The sequence below is a fragment of the Nothobranchius furzeri genome, chromosome 12 (genome assembly GCF_043380555.1).
Source record: "Nothobranchius furzeri strain GRZ-AD chromosome 12, NfurGRZ-RIMD1, whole genome shotgun sequence".
NCBI classification, from domain to species: domain Eukaryota; kingdom Metazoa; phylum Chordata; class Actinopteri; order Cyprinodontiformes; family Nothobranchiidae; genus Nothobranchius; species Nothobranchius furzeri.
The window spans coordinates 26759843-26777456 of record NC_091752.1 but is presented as its reverse complement, the minus strand read 5'-3'; the positions used below and the strand labels follow the sequence as shown (position 1 = coordinate 26777456).

At 40.2% G+C, this 17614-nt stretch overlaps 1 protein-coding gene across 10 annotated transcripts in view; it reads right to left on the bottom strand.

The window, feature by feature from the left end:
* anapc1 (anaphase promoting complex subunit 1) overlaps window positions 1-17328 on the bottom strand; it is an 81251-nt gene extending 63923 nt beyond the window's left edge. For 4 of the 10 annotated variants that reach the window (XM_054750246.2, XM_054750248.2, XM_054750251.2 and 1 more), the window contains exons 1-20: window positions 15918-16056; window positions 15145-15384; window positions 14883-15047; window positions 14711-14753; window positions 14506-14600; window positions 14278-14360; window positions 14034-14107; window positions 13757-13902; window positions 13089-13228; window positions 11772-11897; window positions 11474-11692; window positions 10947-11042; window positions 10601-10691; window positions 10447-10527; window positions 10157-10306; window positions 9925-10068; window positions 7636-7696; window positions 916-971; window positions 657-788; window positions 453-527 (exon numbers count right to left, since the gene is read on the bottom strand). In XM_054750246.2, the coding sequence (XP_054606221.2) occupies window positions 453-527; window positions 657-788; window positions 916-971; window positions 7636-7696; window positions 9925-10068; window positions 10157-10306; window positions 10447-10527; window positions 10601-10691; window positions 10947-11042; window positions 11474-11692; window positions 11772-11897; window positions 13089-13228; window positions 13757-13902; window positions 14034-14107; window positions 14278-14360; window positions 14506-14600; window positions 14711-14753; window positions 14883-15047; window positions 15145-15360 (2193 nt within the window). In that variant the 5' untranslated portion in view covers window positions 15361-15384; window positions 15918-16056. Of the gene's footprint in view, window positions 1-452; window positions 528-656; window positions 789-915; window positions 972-7635; window positions 7697-9924; window positions 10069-10156; window positions 10307-10446; window positions 10528-10600; window positions 10692-10946; window positions 11043-11473; window positions 11693-11771; window positions 11898-13088; window positions 13229-13756; window positions 13903-14033; window positions 14108-14277; window positions 14361-14505; window positions 14601-14710; window positions 14754-14882; window positions 15048-15144; window positions 15385-15917; window positions 16057-17196 lie in introns of those variants that run through there. The other 6 variants (XM_054750252.2, XM_054750254.2, XM_070542500.1 and 3 more) reach the window with 5 other exon arrangements.
* Window positions 17329-17614: the final 286 nt, after the last annotated feature.

The window sequence follows — 17614 nt, the reverse complement described above, 5'->3', positions numbered from 1 at the left end:
ATTTGCTGGCATGGTGTGTCTTCTAAGAAGGGCTTCAAGGTTACAAGAAATAACTTCTGGGTTGTTCCTGTTTACTAGCTTCAGTTCTGGCTTTAAGCAAAACTGACAACCCATTTCAATATAACCTTCCTTCCAACATTACTAAGACCTTAGGCAGTTTTGTGATTACTGTGGAAGTCTTGCATTTAGTTCCTTAAATTTTTATATTTAAATTGAAATTGAACTGAAAAACTGTCTGACACCAAAGGTTCCAGACATTTGACGTCTTTGACGTAAACGTATAATCCCACACACATTGGCACTTCAGAGACCGTCTATAAGAACATCTAAAATTTAGGAAGTTCCCTTATTATTGAGAGCTGTGGTTGTTGAAATGAAAGGCTTTTTATAAATCACTTTTCCTCCAACTCATTTGTTGCGATAATGATTCCTGATCTCCAAAACACACGCACCTCTTCGGAGCCTTGAGCAGAGTGACGAGCCTTCTTAGCCGCGATAACTGGAGAAAGAGGCACTTCGAAATGTAGCTTTGGAAAAAGGAGCAGAGGACAGAAAAAATACAACATGTAAATGTAATCTGAAAAGATAAACAACAATTCACTTGTTTAACTGGTGAACTGGACATTCAAACACACAATACACAAGAGTGAACCAACATGTCGAGTCCAGGCCAGGCGCTCTGTGTTGTAGCCCATCAGCGTCATAAAACAGGTGACAAACAAGCTCCACTCAGCATGAGCACTTGAGCCACCGGGGGCGTTGTAGATGTTGTACCACTTCACCAAAACCTGCACATTTAGCAGAAGAAAGAGGAATAAAAACAATGTCTCTGAACAGTCATGAATCTAATGTCTTTCTGTGGACCTTTAAGGTTAGGGTGGTTGTGATGTGGTGATAACATTTAAAATCACAAACCTTCATCGCAGCATCTTTGGGCAGGATGAATCGAATAGCCTGAAGGCACTTTTGCACTGAAAACATCCAGAAAAAAATAAAAATTTGGACAATATTAAAAGAAAAACTTTAAAATCTGACTTTGCTGCTGCAGAATTTTCTCTTAGTAGATTCATGATCCCCTCAGTCAATCAGGTTTTTCTTCTCAGTCTTTTAGATTACAAAAGAAAAATTCAGCTACCAAAAATCTGGATCCTATTTTCTACCAAAGTATAAATTGATTAATTTGATTTTGTGTTTTGTACCCAAAGGCAGTTGGTAGAGTTACACACGGCTGAAGGACACTGCAACACTGTTAGAAACCCTGAAATCATTATCTTCTAAATTTCATTTTTTTTAAAGGTTTTAAAACTGCATTTTATTTGTTTTGTTTTTTGACTCCGTGTCTCTGATTCAGCTGAGTATTAAAAGCTGGTATTTGGCTTTCAATACTCAAAACACACACACACACACACACACACACACACACACACACACACACACACACACACACACACACACAAGAGTAATTAGTGTTACAATGTCTGACCAATCAGATTCCTAATCTACATCACTAGGCTATCTTAATTGGACATCCGAAGCAGGAAAGGTCAAGAAAGAGGTGGATAAATGCCATTTCATTAAAGGAAGAGAGTCTAATCTATTCAATCGATTACTAAACAATAGGGAAGGGTGCGTGAACAAGAAACAGGAAGGAAGTCAAAGGGACAGTGAAGGACAAAAAAAGCAACAATGTCTGAGTTTGAAATTAAACTTTGACAAAACTCCACATAAAATTCAAACTGGTGTCCAGGTGGGATCAGATGCTGAGGAAACATAACATGCATGCTGAGCTCAGATTCGAAGCAGAAACCCAGAGATTTTTTTCTCAGGCACCATCTAGAGGCAGAAATTGTATTGCATCTTAAGCCCTTCTACCTACTTCTGTGATTTCAGCTATAAGCAACGCCTCTCATTCTCGAATGTTCACCTCTGGTATTCATTTTGCATCCAAATTCATGAGATAAGAATATAAAATATCTCTGCAGTGTTTTTAAGAGATGATGTTCAGGACCTGTAGGCGTCATTAACAACAGGAACTCAACGTGTCCCGTTTGTTTAGTTTAATCTACTTTTACTTTACTTGAGGATTAAGAAACTTGGAAATACTCTCGTCATTACTATGTTGATGGGATTATTTTCATTATTATTAGTTTGTTGACTTTGAGCTGACACTTGGGCTCCATCGGATCATCTGGAAGTACCAAGCAAAACTCTGTGAGGACATGACCACAAAGCCGGAGCCAGATCTGGGGGAGGAAATCACAGTGTTGACCGTTGCCTCAGGAGGCCCAGCTAGCTCCTTCTGGCTCAGTACCTTGACCAGTTTGGCCACAGAGGTCTGGCAACCAAACTGCTACACCATCGGGACAACCCACCCAGCCTGGCAGTCAGCAGGTGAGGACGAAGAAAAGAGCATCCTGACGGAGTTGTTTTCCACCCGATGGTTTTTTTTTTTCTCTCTCTCTCTCTCTCTCTCTCTCTCTCTCTCTCTCTCTCTCTCTCTCTCTCTCTCTCTCTCTCTCTCTCTCTCTCTCTCTCTCTCTCTCTCTCTCTCTCTCTCTCTCTCTCTCTCTCTCTCTCTCTCTCTCTCTCTCTCTCTCTCTCTCTCTCTCTCTCTCTCTCTCTCTCTCTCTCTCTCTCTCTCTCTCTCTCTCTCTCTCTCTCTCTCTCTCTCTCTCTCTCTCTCATATAAATTATATATAACATATAATATATATAATCTATACATAATTTATATATAATTTATATATATATTATATATATATATATAATATATAAATATAATATATAATTTTTTTTAATCCTTTCTTTATCCAGGAGATAAAAATCCCATTGAGATTAAAACCTCTTTTATAAAGGTGTCCGGGCCCAGAGGCAGCAAAATGTCACACAGTTACAACATAAAAGCAGTGGCAAAATATCATAGATCATTAAAACAATTGTAATTTACTGATGTGGTCTCTGATGTTTTTAGCTTGCTTTTGAATTCATTTAAGGAAACTAGTTCAGTTTCAGGCATTTTGCAGCGCGTTCCTTTAGAAGGAGCTGAATAGGTAAAGGCTTTCTTCCCAATCTCTGTACGAGCAAATGGGACAGAGAGCAACAGCTGATCATTGGACCTTAAAGAATAACAGTCAACACTACTCTGTGTGATTAAAGTGCACATATATAAAGGCAATAATCCAAACAATGCCTCGTATATAAAAACATATCAATGACCCTACCTTCTAGTGGCTAATGACAGCCATCCCACTCACAAATACAAATTACAGGGATGTGTCATGGCTCTACAGTTTGGTGATAAACCTCAAAGTCCAGCTTTTGAAGAGCAGTGAAAGAAGCATTCATATAAAAAAAAGATCACCATAATGTAACACGGATAAAAAAAGTAGCAGTGACAAGACACTTTTTTGCTTAAAAAAACAAACACAATTTATTACAAGTGAAAAAACCTAGCTTAAGTCTTAGTTTTTCCACCAGTTTTTCTATGTGTGGTTTAAAAGTAAGTGAGTCATCAATCAAGACACTTGTACTTGTATTCATGGGCCACAGCTATGACCTTCCCTTCTAGAGTGGTCACTAGTAGAACAATATTTGGCACTTTCCTATTGGAAAACATTAGCTTAGTCTTCTCAGCATTGAGGACCAGTTTTAACTGATGAAGTGAATGCTGGACTACAACAAAAGCTTTCTGCACGGATTCAATAGCCTGAGAAAGTGAAGTTCCAAAACAATACATAACCATCATCAGCATAAAAGTGCATATTTGTATCAGAAACAACATCAAATCAAAAATACTTTATTAATCCCAGAGGGAAATTAGAGTTTCAGTACACACAATTCAGAGATCAGACATACATGGGCAAGACACAGAATTGGTGACTGTGGTCATTCGCAACCCTGAGTCGCGCTACCTTAATAGAGATAAGAGGGTTACATGAGGATTGGTTCAGGTGGAGGGGGAAAAAAGGCACTTCAGAGCTACCCTCCACAGGGAGGGCAGCTTTGCTCTGCGAAAAAAAAAACACCTCAGACAGATATGCAACAGACTTCAGACAACACAACATAAGTGTCCACTAGGTGGGGTGGTGGGTTGGGACTATCCCCACTTCAGTTCCTGCAGCCACGATAAGTAGGGCATGTCACCTCAGTGTGGATAGGGGGGGGGAGCATTGAGGGTTGGAGGGTTGCAGTGACCCTGGAGCTTTGGCGGCCTTCCCGCAGTCCCGCCCGGGCTGGGAAAGGAGACAGAGCTGAGTTGCCATAGCGACGGCAAATTCCACATATCTTCTGAGGGGAGAGTTTTCGTTGGAGCCTTGCAGGCTCAATGACGCCAGATTCCGATTAGAAATTGTTTTGGGGCCAGACAGAGATAATTTCCTCTGTGTCTTACAGTTTGTTGGTCCTCAACCTCCCAAAATCCCAATAATGGACATTAATCTAACCCAATCCGTGCTGATTCGTCCACTCTCTCCTTGATGGCATCCATCTTTTGTGCCAATAATGAATCTCGGCCAAAGTTCCAAGCTTACGATTCATCTCGACAATTATGCAAGTCTGTGAATTCACAGCACGGTGCAAACCATCTCTGAGCTCCGGGATCAGGTCAGTATTCCTCGACAGCTCGTTAATTTTACGGTAAGCCAGGTAGCCTCCAAGGTCAATGAGCAGGAAACCTGACACCAACACCATGAATATCCACACGTCTTCTGAGTCCTCCACAGACAGCTGAGATAAACAAATCAAGTTCCACTGTTTCCAGGAGTCCATGATGTGTCCAACTGGGTCTGTCGCAGAGGAGCATCCGGGAGCCCCTTCTCCCGTTCTTATCGTTGAAAAAAATTGTATCAATCGCGTTGAGAGACCAACTGACGAGATCCATTTTAGTGAATTTCAGTTTCCAGAAAAAATGCAGAAGCAGCCGTGCACCCAGCACACACAGAGAGACAAAGGCCTTGAGGATAAGATATAAGATATGGAGGAGAGGAGGAAAAAAGCGTCTGCACCCTCCTAGAGCCGGAAGAATGGCTCCTTAGTACGCCTGATTTAAAGTCAGGGACATCGTGAAGCAATCCGGTACTGCTGCAGAATTTTATTTAAATGTATATTTATTTTCCTGAATAACATCTGCATAACAAATGCTCTAAAACTTATTTTCAACTAAAACTTCTTTTTATGTTGCAGTTTTGAATATTTAATACTTTGTTAATTTTTTTATTTGTTTAACTTTAGTTAGATGTCTGATTTTAACACAGCATTGCACAAAAATAGGATTTAACATTTGGTTAAACTTCAAAACCTGATTCAGCATCAGAAATTGTGCATGAACTGATGTTTTTAGCGACATTTAGCATAAAAATAAGATGGAAAACGAGATATTGGCCATGAAAATTGGCGGCACATATTGGTCATCAGCTGACCATGACAGATTCATACAGGCATTGTTCAGCTTCTTGCTGTGATATTATTATGCAACAGAAATATTATATCTGCAACAATATTTTGTTTTCTCATTGTTTTGAACAGAGAAAAATAAATTACATATGTTTCTAAAACCAAAAATGATGCAATGTTTTCCACATTAAACTAATTAATTCTAAAGGTTAAAAGAAAAAAGTAATGGGAACACATGCATCCGACTGTTCTGAGCTACAGAGGACACTGACGTAAGTGAATAATCACTATAAGTGTGTGTGTGTGTGTCTGCCTTGTAATGGCATCCTCAGTAAATCAAGATTATACGTCAAGGTTAAACACACAATGGCTTTCAAACCTAATTTAAAGGTTCTAGCTGTTATGACTCAGCCACCAGCATGTGTTGAGATTAGAGCCCTGCACTGAAGCCCTAGGCCCTCAGGTCGGCCCGGCCTGACGGCCCGAGGGCCAGGCTTTGGGCCAACGACTGTGCAATTACCTCGGACACGGGCCGGGCGCCTTTATTTTTAATCAAATTCATTAAAAAAAATTGAAACACTTAAACGCAGCAGTAGAGCCCTGCGCGGGACTTTCTTCATCCCGCTCCTGCCCGCTCCCGCTGAATTTCTGACCATTACCGCCTGCAACCGCAACGTGTGTTACACTCCCGCCCGCACCTGCAGCGTACATGTCTACTCCCGCCCGCAACCACAAAACTCGGAGAAATTATTACCTCACAATAAAAGAGATGTATTGAGTTTGCGTCCTCAACATGTCATTTTATAGGTTATCCGCTTTCACCGCAGTGCTGCACTCCGTTTCAATCAGGCTGTACAGCAGGATTTCCCCTCGTAGCGATATTTTCTTTAACTCCGATTGCTTCATGCTATAGATCATTGGAAAGCTGCGTTTATGTACTTTTAGGAACTGTTGGAATTATTTGAATCTGATCCGCCATTCAAAAGTTATAAAACAGAGCATTTTAGATGACAAACTCGGTGCGTCTCTGAATCTGTGTTGTGATTCGTTGCGCTCAAGACAGGGAATCCCGGTGGCTACCGTAATGTATTTTATGTGCACGAAAAGCCCAATTTTTAATCTTTTCAGCACTTTTGGAATTTTAATGATATCTTGAACTAGAGCAGGGATCGGCAACCCGCGGCTCTTCCATCCCATCTGATGCTGCTCTCTGTGCTTGTAAAATAATGAATGGATATTCAAATAAAATGCTTTATATTTTACTGAATTAATTTTATATCTGTAAGTCAATTCTATGTGAAGATTGTCTGCGTAAACCTGAACAGTTCCAACCCAGTCTTGCTGTGAGACTGGGTTGGGTCACGCTTATGCTTAATCATATGTGCTTTCTGAGCTGAAAAGGATGTGAGATTCTGGGATTCTCCTCAGACGGCTCCTGGATGTGTCGCCACATTGGAGACAGGAACAAGCACTATTCAGCCAAAGTTTCATAATCAGGGAACATTTACTAAGTGACAAGTCTCTCTGAGTGACAGGGTTTGGAAAACACTCGCTTCAGTGGGAGGAAGCTTCCCGCATGCGCTCTGGTTCTGCGACGCGCTCAGCTGCGCTGAGCAATGTCCAGCTCAGATGTTCAGATGGGAATCTTTTCTTGGGTGATTTAGCTAAATCTGCGATGTGCATAATGAATAAGATGTTAGTTCGTCTGCATGCGTCGGGGCAATTTTTTCTATTCTTTCTCCGTCAAAATTAACCGTCAAATACGGGAACTATCCGGTCAACACAACACGAGCCCTGCTCTTGACTGTTTTGTTTTCTTGTGAAAATTGTTGGAAAGAGATCAAATTTAACTTGATTAACACCAGAGCCAGTGCGCCGTTATCTCCGTGACGGTAAATGAGGGGAAAACAAATTGATCGGATCCTGCACGTCTTTTAACACATTGGTCAGGATTGACGCACTTTTTTTTCATTTAGTTGGTTAAAAAAAAGTCGGGCTTGGGCTCGGGTCAGGCCAGAGAATCCTGAAAACCTTTTCGGGCCGGGTCGGGCTGGGGCTCCATACCCTCGGGCCGGGCCGGACACGGGCTCAGATTTTAGGCCCGTGCAGGGCTCTAGTTGAGATGGTCCGATTAAAAACGTATGCATTCTTTTAACAGTTACACTACCCAACAAAAACACAGAGTTTCAAATGGCAATTTCATTTTATTGTGTATAACATACATGATCATGGCGTTTCTCTTACCCAGCTCAGATGTAGCAACTTCAGGTACAGAGATCCTCAGCATGGCACCACCGCCGAGTTCCTGTTGATAATTAAACAAACACCAGAATACAAATGACACCTTTGTGTGTGTGTGTGTGTGTGTGTGTGTGTGTCAAGACGATGAGTGTAATGGGGGTATTATTGTCATACTGCTTTTATATTTATGGGGATGGAGGGAATGTGGGTATGTGGGGTCATTTTAATTTGTAAAGCACTTTGAGTTGCATTTATTGTATGAATTGTGCTGTATAAATACAGTTTGATTTGATTTGCAGTCCAATTTCACAGAAGTGTGGTGAAATTTAAGATTGTGTCTATTTCAATCATCTGCTTTATAAACTGTAACTAAAGCAGGTAAATAGAAAATTAGTCATGCTCAATCAGATTTTGTTAAAAACAAAAAAAGTCTGGTGATGAAATATTTCAGCAGAGAAAGAGTCCAGATGTATTTAAATATAAATTGATATAGCAAAAACACCAAACTGTTGTAAATCTACAAAAGGAGAAGAGTTAATACCCAACAGACTGGAATTAGGAAGTAAAGTTCTGGATCAGAGTTTCTATTAGGGCTTTAGCATTGCTCTCGACTCGTGTTGAAAACAACGCTCCACTTTGATGGTGACCGCAATTTCTAGGATGTTTTCTAAAAAAAAAAAATCACTGTTGCTTTGAGGCTTTAGACCCCCCCCCCCCACACACACACACACACACACACATTATAGAAACTTGGATGAAGATAATCTCATTTCCAATGGATCGCCAGCTCTACCACAATGACTTTTTGGAAGAGACGAGAGTAAGGTGGCATGGCTCCAATCTATATGTGGATAATAGACCCACATCTCTAGTGACATTAAGATCATGTTATATCCAACTGGGTTGGGCAAATTCTGTATTTTAAAAGAGAAAAAACTTCATGAGAAAATAACCAATCAACTCGACAGCCCAAATCTGGAGCTTTGAAATTCTCTGCAGGGTTCAACATAAATAATTGATACATAAAGGGCCCAAAGAAAAAATGTCAGAAAATCAAACCAATCAAAATCTCTTGTTTCTGTGACCATGTTTGGTTAAAATAAGGGATGTTCATAGTTAATCGGTTAATTCCTGTTAATGTTATAACTGGTAAAATAGTTTTGCCTGGTTAACTGGTTGGTTGACTGCCAGCTCACTAACCCTAACCCATAACCACAGAAGAAGAGCTAGTCACATGACCAAATAAATTTACTCACAAATGAAGCGGTTAGAAAAAGGCACAGCGTGGGAGCATTTTAGACTTGGTGGTTAACAGAATGTGCCCCATAAAAGCCCTGAGCAGGAATAAACATGGAAATAAAGTCACGCAGCAAAATGAAATGAGACCAGCAACAGGTTAGTCTCTGCCATGTCTCCTGCTTTATGAAAGCTTAGTGTCTGCCTCCTCTAGTTCGTTTAGTGAAATAAAAAAACATTGGTGTAATTATTTATGTTTTACTCAACTTTTTATTAAAAAAATACATGTGCAAAGCAGGTCATCATATATTAGTTCAAAGTAAGGAAACTAAAGTGAAATTTATATATATAAGTGGGTGTAGCGAGGACGCGAGAATGAGTATTCTAGGAATTCGGACAGTACTCGTTGCTGCGCTGTGACGTCATCGACCTCAAAATGCGCTCTTACAAGCATCCTTCCCAGGGATTCTGACACACCCAAAATATTAGCTCTAGCAAAAAATAACTTCTTGTCTTAAAGTATCTTTTCAGAGTTTTCCCCTTTCAGAAATTATGTATGATTTTTCAGAAATCCGTAAAAGTCATTATCTTATCAAGTACGTCTTTTTTTTTTTTGCTAAGCACGCCCCCTGCCCAGCAGAGCTCCGAGCAATAGGGAACTGAGCACCAACCAAAACTCACCAATAGCGTTAGACTACAGCATACCTGCTGATGTAGAGTTGATGTATTTTTCCACAGACAAGTCTTTAAAATATGAATATATGAAAACACAACATGACATGAGAATAATACGTGTAAAACAACGTGGTTTAGCTCTGTTTGTCGGCTACAGAGGCACATTTATAAACAGAAACATGAAGTTGCCATCTTAAAAAAATGGATCCAGAGACTATGTGTGTGATATGCTTGTCAGCCACTAGATAGTGCCATTGAATGAGAGAAATACTCTAGAAAGAGACTTTAAGTGACTGTCTTTTTTTTTTTTTTTTTTTTTTTTTTTTTTTTTTTTTTTTTTTTTTTTTTTTTTTTTTTTCATTTTTACAAAAGCAAACTCACCAAAGTAACCCGGTTGCAGACAGGATCCCGTAAACCATGTATGCAGGGTGTGGCTTGTTGGAAAATGTGATCTTCAAAAAATGATGCTTCATGGTGTTTGTTGTTTAGACCCTTAGGCTCTGATACTGGTGAAGGCATAAAATCCTGAAAAAAGGGTGTGCAAAAGTTAGAGAATAAAACTTGGGAAAGTAAATGGATTTCTATTTGTCGTTCATTAACTTCCTGTCTTGACCTGTGCTGGTACCTCACTGAGTCTCTGGATGTGCCTGTTTACACCATTAGCAGGTGTGCTGACACTCTCCACAGGAGTACTGATCTGGGGCCGCTGGTTGGAAAGGCTGAAGCTGGGGGACAAAAGACCAGGAACAAACACCTTACTGACCTGCAGGAAGACAAGGAAACAAATTCATGACTTTCACTCCATGGCAAAAAAATAAATAAATGGTCTGAAGTAGAAAACAGTCATCAGAGATTTCTCCCGAGGCTGTACCATCGACATACATATATCTGGGCTGTACCTACCCTGGTGATTCCTGTGTAAAGAACCAGACTGCCACACGCCTCCAGAACCAACATGGCGTCTATATTCTGTCGAGCAGAAATCTGTTGTCAGAAGCACTCGATTGTTCTTCTAATTGACATTTCCATTGATAGACCAATACTGTAGTTAACTTACCTGTAGAGGTGCTGCATCTTTGGCAGAAATGGTCGTCACAGACGGGAAGATGAGCTGAGACGATTCGTTGCTCTCGATAAATTTCACACATCTGTGGATAGAAGAAAATAGAGCCACTCAGATGGGTCACGGTGTGAAGACTAATGTAATTAAATGTGAAATATTTAGAATGACACAAATTGCATCAATGACTGACTCTGCTGCATGTGTAATTTTACACAAAACAGTCACCAACAAACCAAGAATATACATCAGAGCTTGAGTAAACCAGCTCTAGTTTCAAATATCAGACTCAGAGCTTCAAAATGAAAATGACGGTGTGTGTGTGTGGCATGTATCTGTTGACCTCAGCTGCTGATGAGACTCCACCAGGAAACAGAGATACCGGTTCTCACAGAGGTCAGAGGTAATGAACACTTTTGATGCCTGACTGCTCATCTCCCTGCAGAAGCAAACAGATCAGAACGGCATATTTTTTCTCCCACTTGTTTAGGTATATTTTACATTTTTGTGCAACAATGACACATTAATTATCATCAAAAAATGCTAAAAAAAAAATAATGAGTTTAATGACCCAAGAGGAAAAAGAAAAGATGGAACAGTAGCTTAAGAAAAACTTGCGTTAATCAAATTGCTTGCCTAAGCTAATTTGTCCTCAAAAGGTCATTTGACATAAAAAGATGAGGCATGGATACATTTCATTAAGAGTCTTGATGACCTAACATAACAGAAAAGTGAATAAAAGCAATCAATTAGAAGAAAATGATGAATTTATATTAAAACAGAAATATCAGTAATTCTAATAACTGTCATTGCTGTAAATGAATCAAGTCTGTATGTCTGTTTTCAAGCTGACTCAGTTCTGGTTATTACCTGTGACAGCCAGCAGCGACCGTCTCAGTCCACAGCTGCTCCACGCAGAGGTCGGGTACAATGGGCTCCATCTCTGGCGGGAGCACCGTCTCGTTCACGGTGCTGTTAGGAGAGGACAACAAACCGTGGTGCCCCCTGGAGGATGGGCTGTGGAAAGACGTGTTGAAACGAGACGCGCCTGAAAAGGACGGAGCTGCCATGCCTGGAGAGTGGGCACGGCTGGGATGGAAGAAATAGGAAAAACGTTATTTTTAACCAGTTATGATCCAGAGTCAACATCTGACCAGGTTAAACTCACCTTAGGGCAGCCATGTTGGATATATTTGGGGAATGAACTCGAGAGTGCGCTCCAGGCGAAGAGGTCACGGCCCTGTTCGGGTTACTTCGTAGAACGTTGTAGTGCTTAGGAGAGCTCAGAGCACAACTAGAGGAAGGACACAAAGGATAGAAGAGAACAGTGGGACCAGAGATTGTTCTGACACATTGTAACTGAGCAAATGCTAATTAGCATGAAATTACATGTACAGACTCTTAGAAGTTCGATTTAAAGTGTCTCATTATTGTTTATATTTCCAGAACTGCGCTGCTCTGGGCGGCTGCATATTGGAGTAGCTCTGTTGACTATATGTAAGTTTTGCCTTTTCTTGGACATTTTTTCTTCTAGTTTCTCAAGAAAAACTATATTTTTTGGACACTTTACTTTTCTGTTTCTGGTGCTGTGAAGCTTGGAGGATTTTTACTGCTATTTCTTAGCTTTTTTCACTTTGTGAGCATTTGTGATGATGCGTAACCATGGCAATGAGCTGTTTACAATCGGGAGCAGCTGATTAACATTGGAAAGGCTGAAATAATACCTCAACTGAAGCCACAAATCCCAAATGAGTTAAAATGCAAGAAGCATGGGTGCAGAGCGGGAGCAACACGGAGACAGAGAAAGAGGAAATTCAAACCATCTCTTCCATCGATCATAATGGGCAATGTGAGATCACTAGCCAACAAGATGGAGGAACTCCAAGCCATTTCAAGGACTCAGCCAGAGTTTCGGCAGTTTCGGAACCGCTGGAGGAGATAATGCAAAGAAGGATTCTCCAGAGAATCAAGAAAATTATGGACAACCCTGAGCATTCTCTTCACAAGACTGTCAGACAACGGAAGAGTGTCTTCAGTCAGAGGCTTCTTCAGTTTCGCTGCAACACTGACCGCTACTGGAGATCCTTCCTGCCAACAGCCATTGTAATATACAACAACTCTTTGATGACTTGATTATTATTATTATTCTGAGCTACTACAGCAATCAATTTCCCTCTGGGATTAATAAAGTATTTTTGATTGATTTGATTTTTAAAATATTTATTTTCAAGGAAGACAATAATACTAAAATCAAACTCAGTACAAAAAGATTAGGAAAGTAGAGAAAATATCAATTTTAAGAGTTATGTAAAATGTGCCAAATAAAAGCAGCCTGCTAGGAAAACCTCAGGTCCTGGCACACCATCACACTAAATAAGGTGGAAGTTGACAAACTGACACAGCAGAAATGTTTTTGGCCTGAGCCTATGTAGGGGAAACACTGATGCCAACCAGAGCAAACGTTCCAAAGCACAAAGCAGCCAACCTTTTCAACTCTGTTCCACTTCCACCAGGAGAGTCCAGACGAGAGATGTTACGTAAATGAGAGGTCAGAAAATTTGAAGCCATGAGACCCAGTGGCTTCCCAACGGGCTCTGTCGGATACCTTAAAACTGTCGAGCACTCCTATAAATAAGAGGAACATCAAACTAAATTAGTCTTTTGTTGCCTGTTCACATTATGTTCTGGACAGACAAGTGAGCCAAAATATTGTTTCTCTCTCATTTTCATGATTCAGGCAATGTACATAAAGGAAAAGGCAGATAAAGGCATAACATTTTTACAAAGTATAAAAACAAAAAGTATAAGTTTGTTTAACTTTGGTTAAATGTTTGATTTTAATACTGAATAGCACACTTAAGACTCAACAGCTGGTTAAATTCAGAGTTCAAACTCTGATTAGATTTAGAAATGTTGTGCATCTACTGTTATTTGTGACATTTTAGCATGCAAATAAGACAGAAAACATCTAGATATAGGCCGTGAAAATCTGCCCCAAAAACAATTAGCAGCACATATCGGCCATCAGCTGACCATGACCGCTAAATATCGGCATCGACAACAGAAAAAAACCATATCAGTCAATCTCTAATCAACAACAGGGCTAAGTAGACACAAGACTGAGTTTCTTTGTGCTTATATGAGGTCACCTACATCATGAGTGACTTTGCGCAGCGCCCACACAGTGTGTGTTCCTTGTACAGTGTCGTACGATACAAGTATAGAGGGCTGGCAGCAGGTGAACACGATCTTCATGGTGGAGTCAGACATATAATGCACAGTGGAGCTATCAAACTGACCTAAAAAAAACATTAACAAAAGAATGTAAAAGTATTATCAACCATCACTCACAAAAATGCATGAGACGTGATGCGCGCGCGAGTGTGTGTGTGTGTGTGTGTGTGTGTGTGTGTGTGTGTGTGTGTGTTACTTGAAGGTTTGGACACAAGTGGTGCAATCTCGTCTAGAGGGTGCAGCATGCTGAACACCATGGGAAGGGGTTCCCTGTAAAACAAGATGTAAGGAAGCTGCAATACACACCGTGTCCACATGCATTAGTGTCTGTGGCGTGTGACTAATCAGTACATGTATACAGACACTGTTGGGAGAAACCTAAACAAAGTTCTTTGACATGAGAATGCATATGCAAGAACTTGTTAGTGCTGCTAAGATACCCTGGGGGGTTGAGCTGGGTGTCATTTGCTGAAATTTTCCGTTCCAACAAAAGTCCAAACTTTGTCGCCCAGACATTTGAGACCTAGAAGGTTGAAAAGGAGACAGACAGGAAATAAAATAAGAAAAACAAAACCAACAAACTGGAACAAAAAAGAGGCCAGCATCAGTTTTCTGAGCCATCTTGACTTGTGATATAAAAACAACACACCAGCATCTCTGTTCCTCACCTGGAAAGGTAGTGGTGAGATAAAATCTTTCCCAGTCACAGTGTGAACATTAATACAGCTGCTCTGGACAATACAAATCGTCTGCTCCACTTCTTCTGCAAAAAGACAACAATTAAAAGCATGTAGTCATTTCAATAAAGATAGAAAGGTAGAGCTGCAGCAATTCTTACTAGCCGACAACAAACGGTCTTAAATATTACTGTACCGTCATTGTTGTTTTGAAGAACAGCAAAGTTGCACCATAAAGCCTTCAGAAAAAAACAAGATTGTGTCAAGACCGGGAAAGAAACCATGAGATTTCATTGAGCTTTGAATTTAACAATTAAAATTTATATTTTCTAAACAGAAATTGATATTTGGCTTTCATATTTGCCAACCTGCTGCACTGGACTGTCAACAGTGAAAGCCTTGTACACACTAGAGGCTTGTGTCCGGCTGCCTTGACTCCAAACAACCACGTTTCCAGCCGCATAAAGCTCTTCTTCAAACATGACCTCCTCTTCTTTGACTCCCGTGCATCCCTTCCTTAGCTGCCACCATTCCTTCAATTAAACGCCATTCATTAGTGTGAACCAAAGAACTACTAAACAATAAACATGGCACATTTCAAATTAACGCTCAAAGATCATGCAATCTCACCCTCTCTCTCTCCTGCAGACTGACTTCCTGCAGAGACCCTACCAGGCCAGCAGCACCATCAGATGACCAGAGCTCAGAGGCTGGCTGGAGCTCTCGAAGCTGCAGGTTGAAGGCATTTGGATGGTTCCTGCAGTGCTCGCGGCCAAACGGGACAAACGACTGCAATTCCCCTGCGGCAATCATCGTGGCTGTCTCTTCATACACGACTTCCGACATGAGTTACAGATTTCAGCATTATTTCTGTGGCAAAATAAGAATAAAGATAAATAATTAGAAAGACACACACACAAATCTATCTCTCTAGACAGATAGACAGACTGAATCATGTGTGGAAGACATGAATACAATTTAGACAGAACAGTTAAAATAGCATTTTCTCCTATTCAGACCTGAAAACATGTTAAATTTTAAATAAGAACTCTGGCAACAGTTAATGTCTTTAAATACTGTATTATAATTTTATTTATTCTTAATTAAGATTCTATAAGTACAGTCAATTGCAGAATAGCACGAATTAAGTCATCACTTCTCTATTAAAGATTGTTACGATCGTTGTAGTCAACGATAGTTTCAGAAGCTACGCGTCTGTTCATAATAGGTTCGATAGGTTATTTTAGCAGCCTTAAGCAAAGCTCTCTTTTTATTATACAGCTGGAAGTAACCAAACATTAGCATGCTATAGCTAATCCCTCATATAGAACCACTGTTAATTGCTAGATAGCGTGTTAGCTAGCATTAGCATTAACAATACAGGGACATATTTATTCGCTTGCCTGATAATAAGGAATAGTCTGGCTCTTGTCGCGGAGTCCTCGTCTTTTATTTTTGTAAGGCTTGTTTGAGCACAACGGTGTGACCGCTGCGTACAGACAAAACGAGTCGATAAAGCTGGCAAAATAATGATTTGGCTACAACAGGTTTTCAAATGACCGCGGACATCTTTGCTGTCCAGCCAGCCTTTTCCTCCACGGCTCAGCCAATAAGCAACGACAAATTTACGTACTGGGAGCTGATTGGCTGTCGTGATCAGGACGGTCTGTGTTCGACTGTGCTCGACCAGAGACTTTTGTGTATTTTTTCTTTACTTTGTGAGTCTGTTTTGTAAAACATTAATAGTGAAGTCCCTTAACTTGTCTAAAAATACAAAACCAATTAATGTATAGTTCATACCACACAAACAAATCGATTTTTCATCGATAAGTCAAATTTGTTTTTAAGATTTTGGGGTAATTAAATTACAATGGTAAAAATAAAGACAAATGTGTTTAATAACTATGATTTCCAACCATCAATACGTAGGGATATTGTGTTTGACAAATAATACATATTGCTGGTTTGTACCCGGCTAAAATGGCCGTAACAAAAGAAAAAGATACCTGGTTAATAATGTATTGAATTAAAAAATAAAACCAGACAAACATATAAAAACAAAAATTAGCATTCTGGTGGGTGAAAATCAGATTAGAAATTATATGGTTTGAATGAGTTGACTTAATGTACATACAAAGGTTAGAAATCAGTCAAGCTGAAGAAGAAGAAGAAGAAGAAGAAGAAGAAGAAGAAGAAGAAAATATCTTTTCTATAGCGCCTCTCAAGATAAAAATCACGAAGCGCTTCACAAAAAAAAGTAAAATATAATGTAGCGGAATATAATTGGTATATTCTTACACTTTTATTAAGGTCCAGAGATATCACTGATTCAAACCTGAGCTGGATCATTAATCTTTGGACCGGGCCCTTAGAATCAGAAGAGGTTGTTTTTACCACAGGGGATTTTATTCAAACACCTTGTATTGAATTAGAGACAAGAAGAGAGAAAGAGCTGGGACGTTTAAGAATATTTATTTTATAATTATTCGAAACAGTCACCAGGACTAACTCTCTAATGATGGATGCAGATGGATGTAAGCTGAAGTGTTGGTGTGTGTGTGTGTCAGTTCAGAACCTCCATCTGGTGAAAGCGAGTCTGAGTGCGAGTTGTTGTTGCCCTAACTGATCGACGATGGACTTCAGGAGGAAGACATGAGACGCTATCTATGCCGATCTACGTACCGTGCGAAGACCTCCGTGTTAGATCCAGATGCCAGGTCCTCAACCCTCCTTGGTGCTGGAACTGGTGAAACAGCGTCGGCAGCACAACAAACCAGTCTATGGCAAGTCTCCCGGTACAACGGCAGATTTCAGCGTCACATAGTTTTCCAGCTTGACAGTTCTCAGCTTAAAAGTAGAAAATACAACTGGCCAGCCTGTACTTCACTTAGCGATGATGTACATCAGATGGATTTGAGAGCTGGTTGAACTCACGTTGGAACTACGTTGAAACTTGCGATGGAACTAAATTAAAATGGCGTTGTTCTCTTTTACTAAGCTCAGTTGTTTATGATTCTTAGCGAATCGGAGTGGACAGATTAACTAAACACCACAGAGCTCTGCCACACATCAGAAAGGAAGTTCTGATTGGATGAGTGAA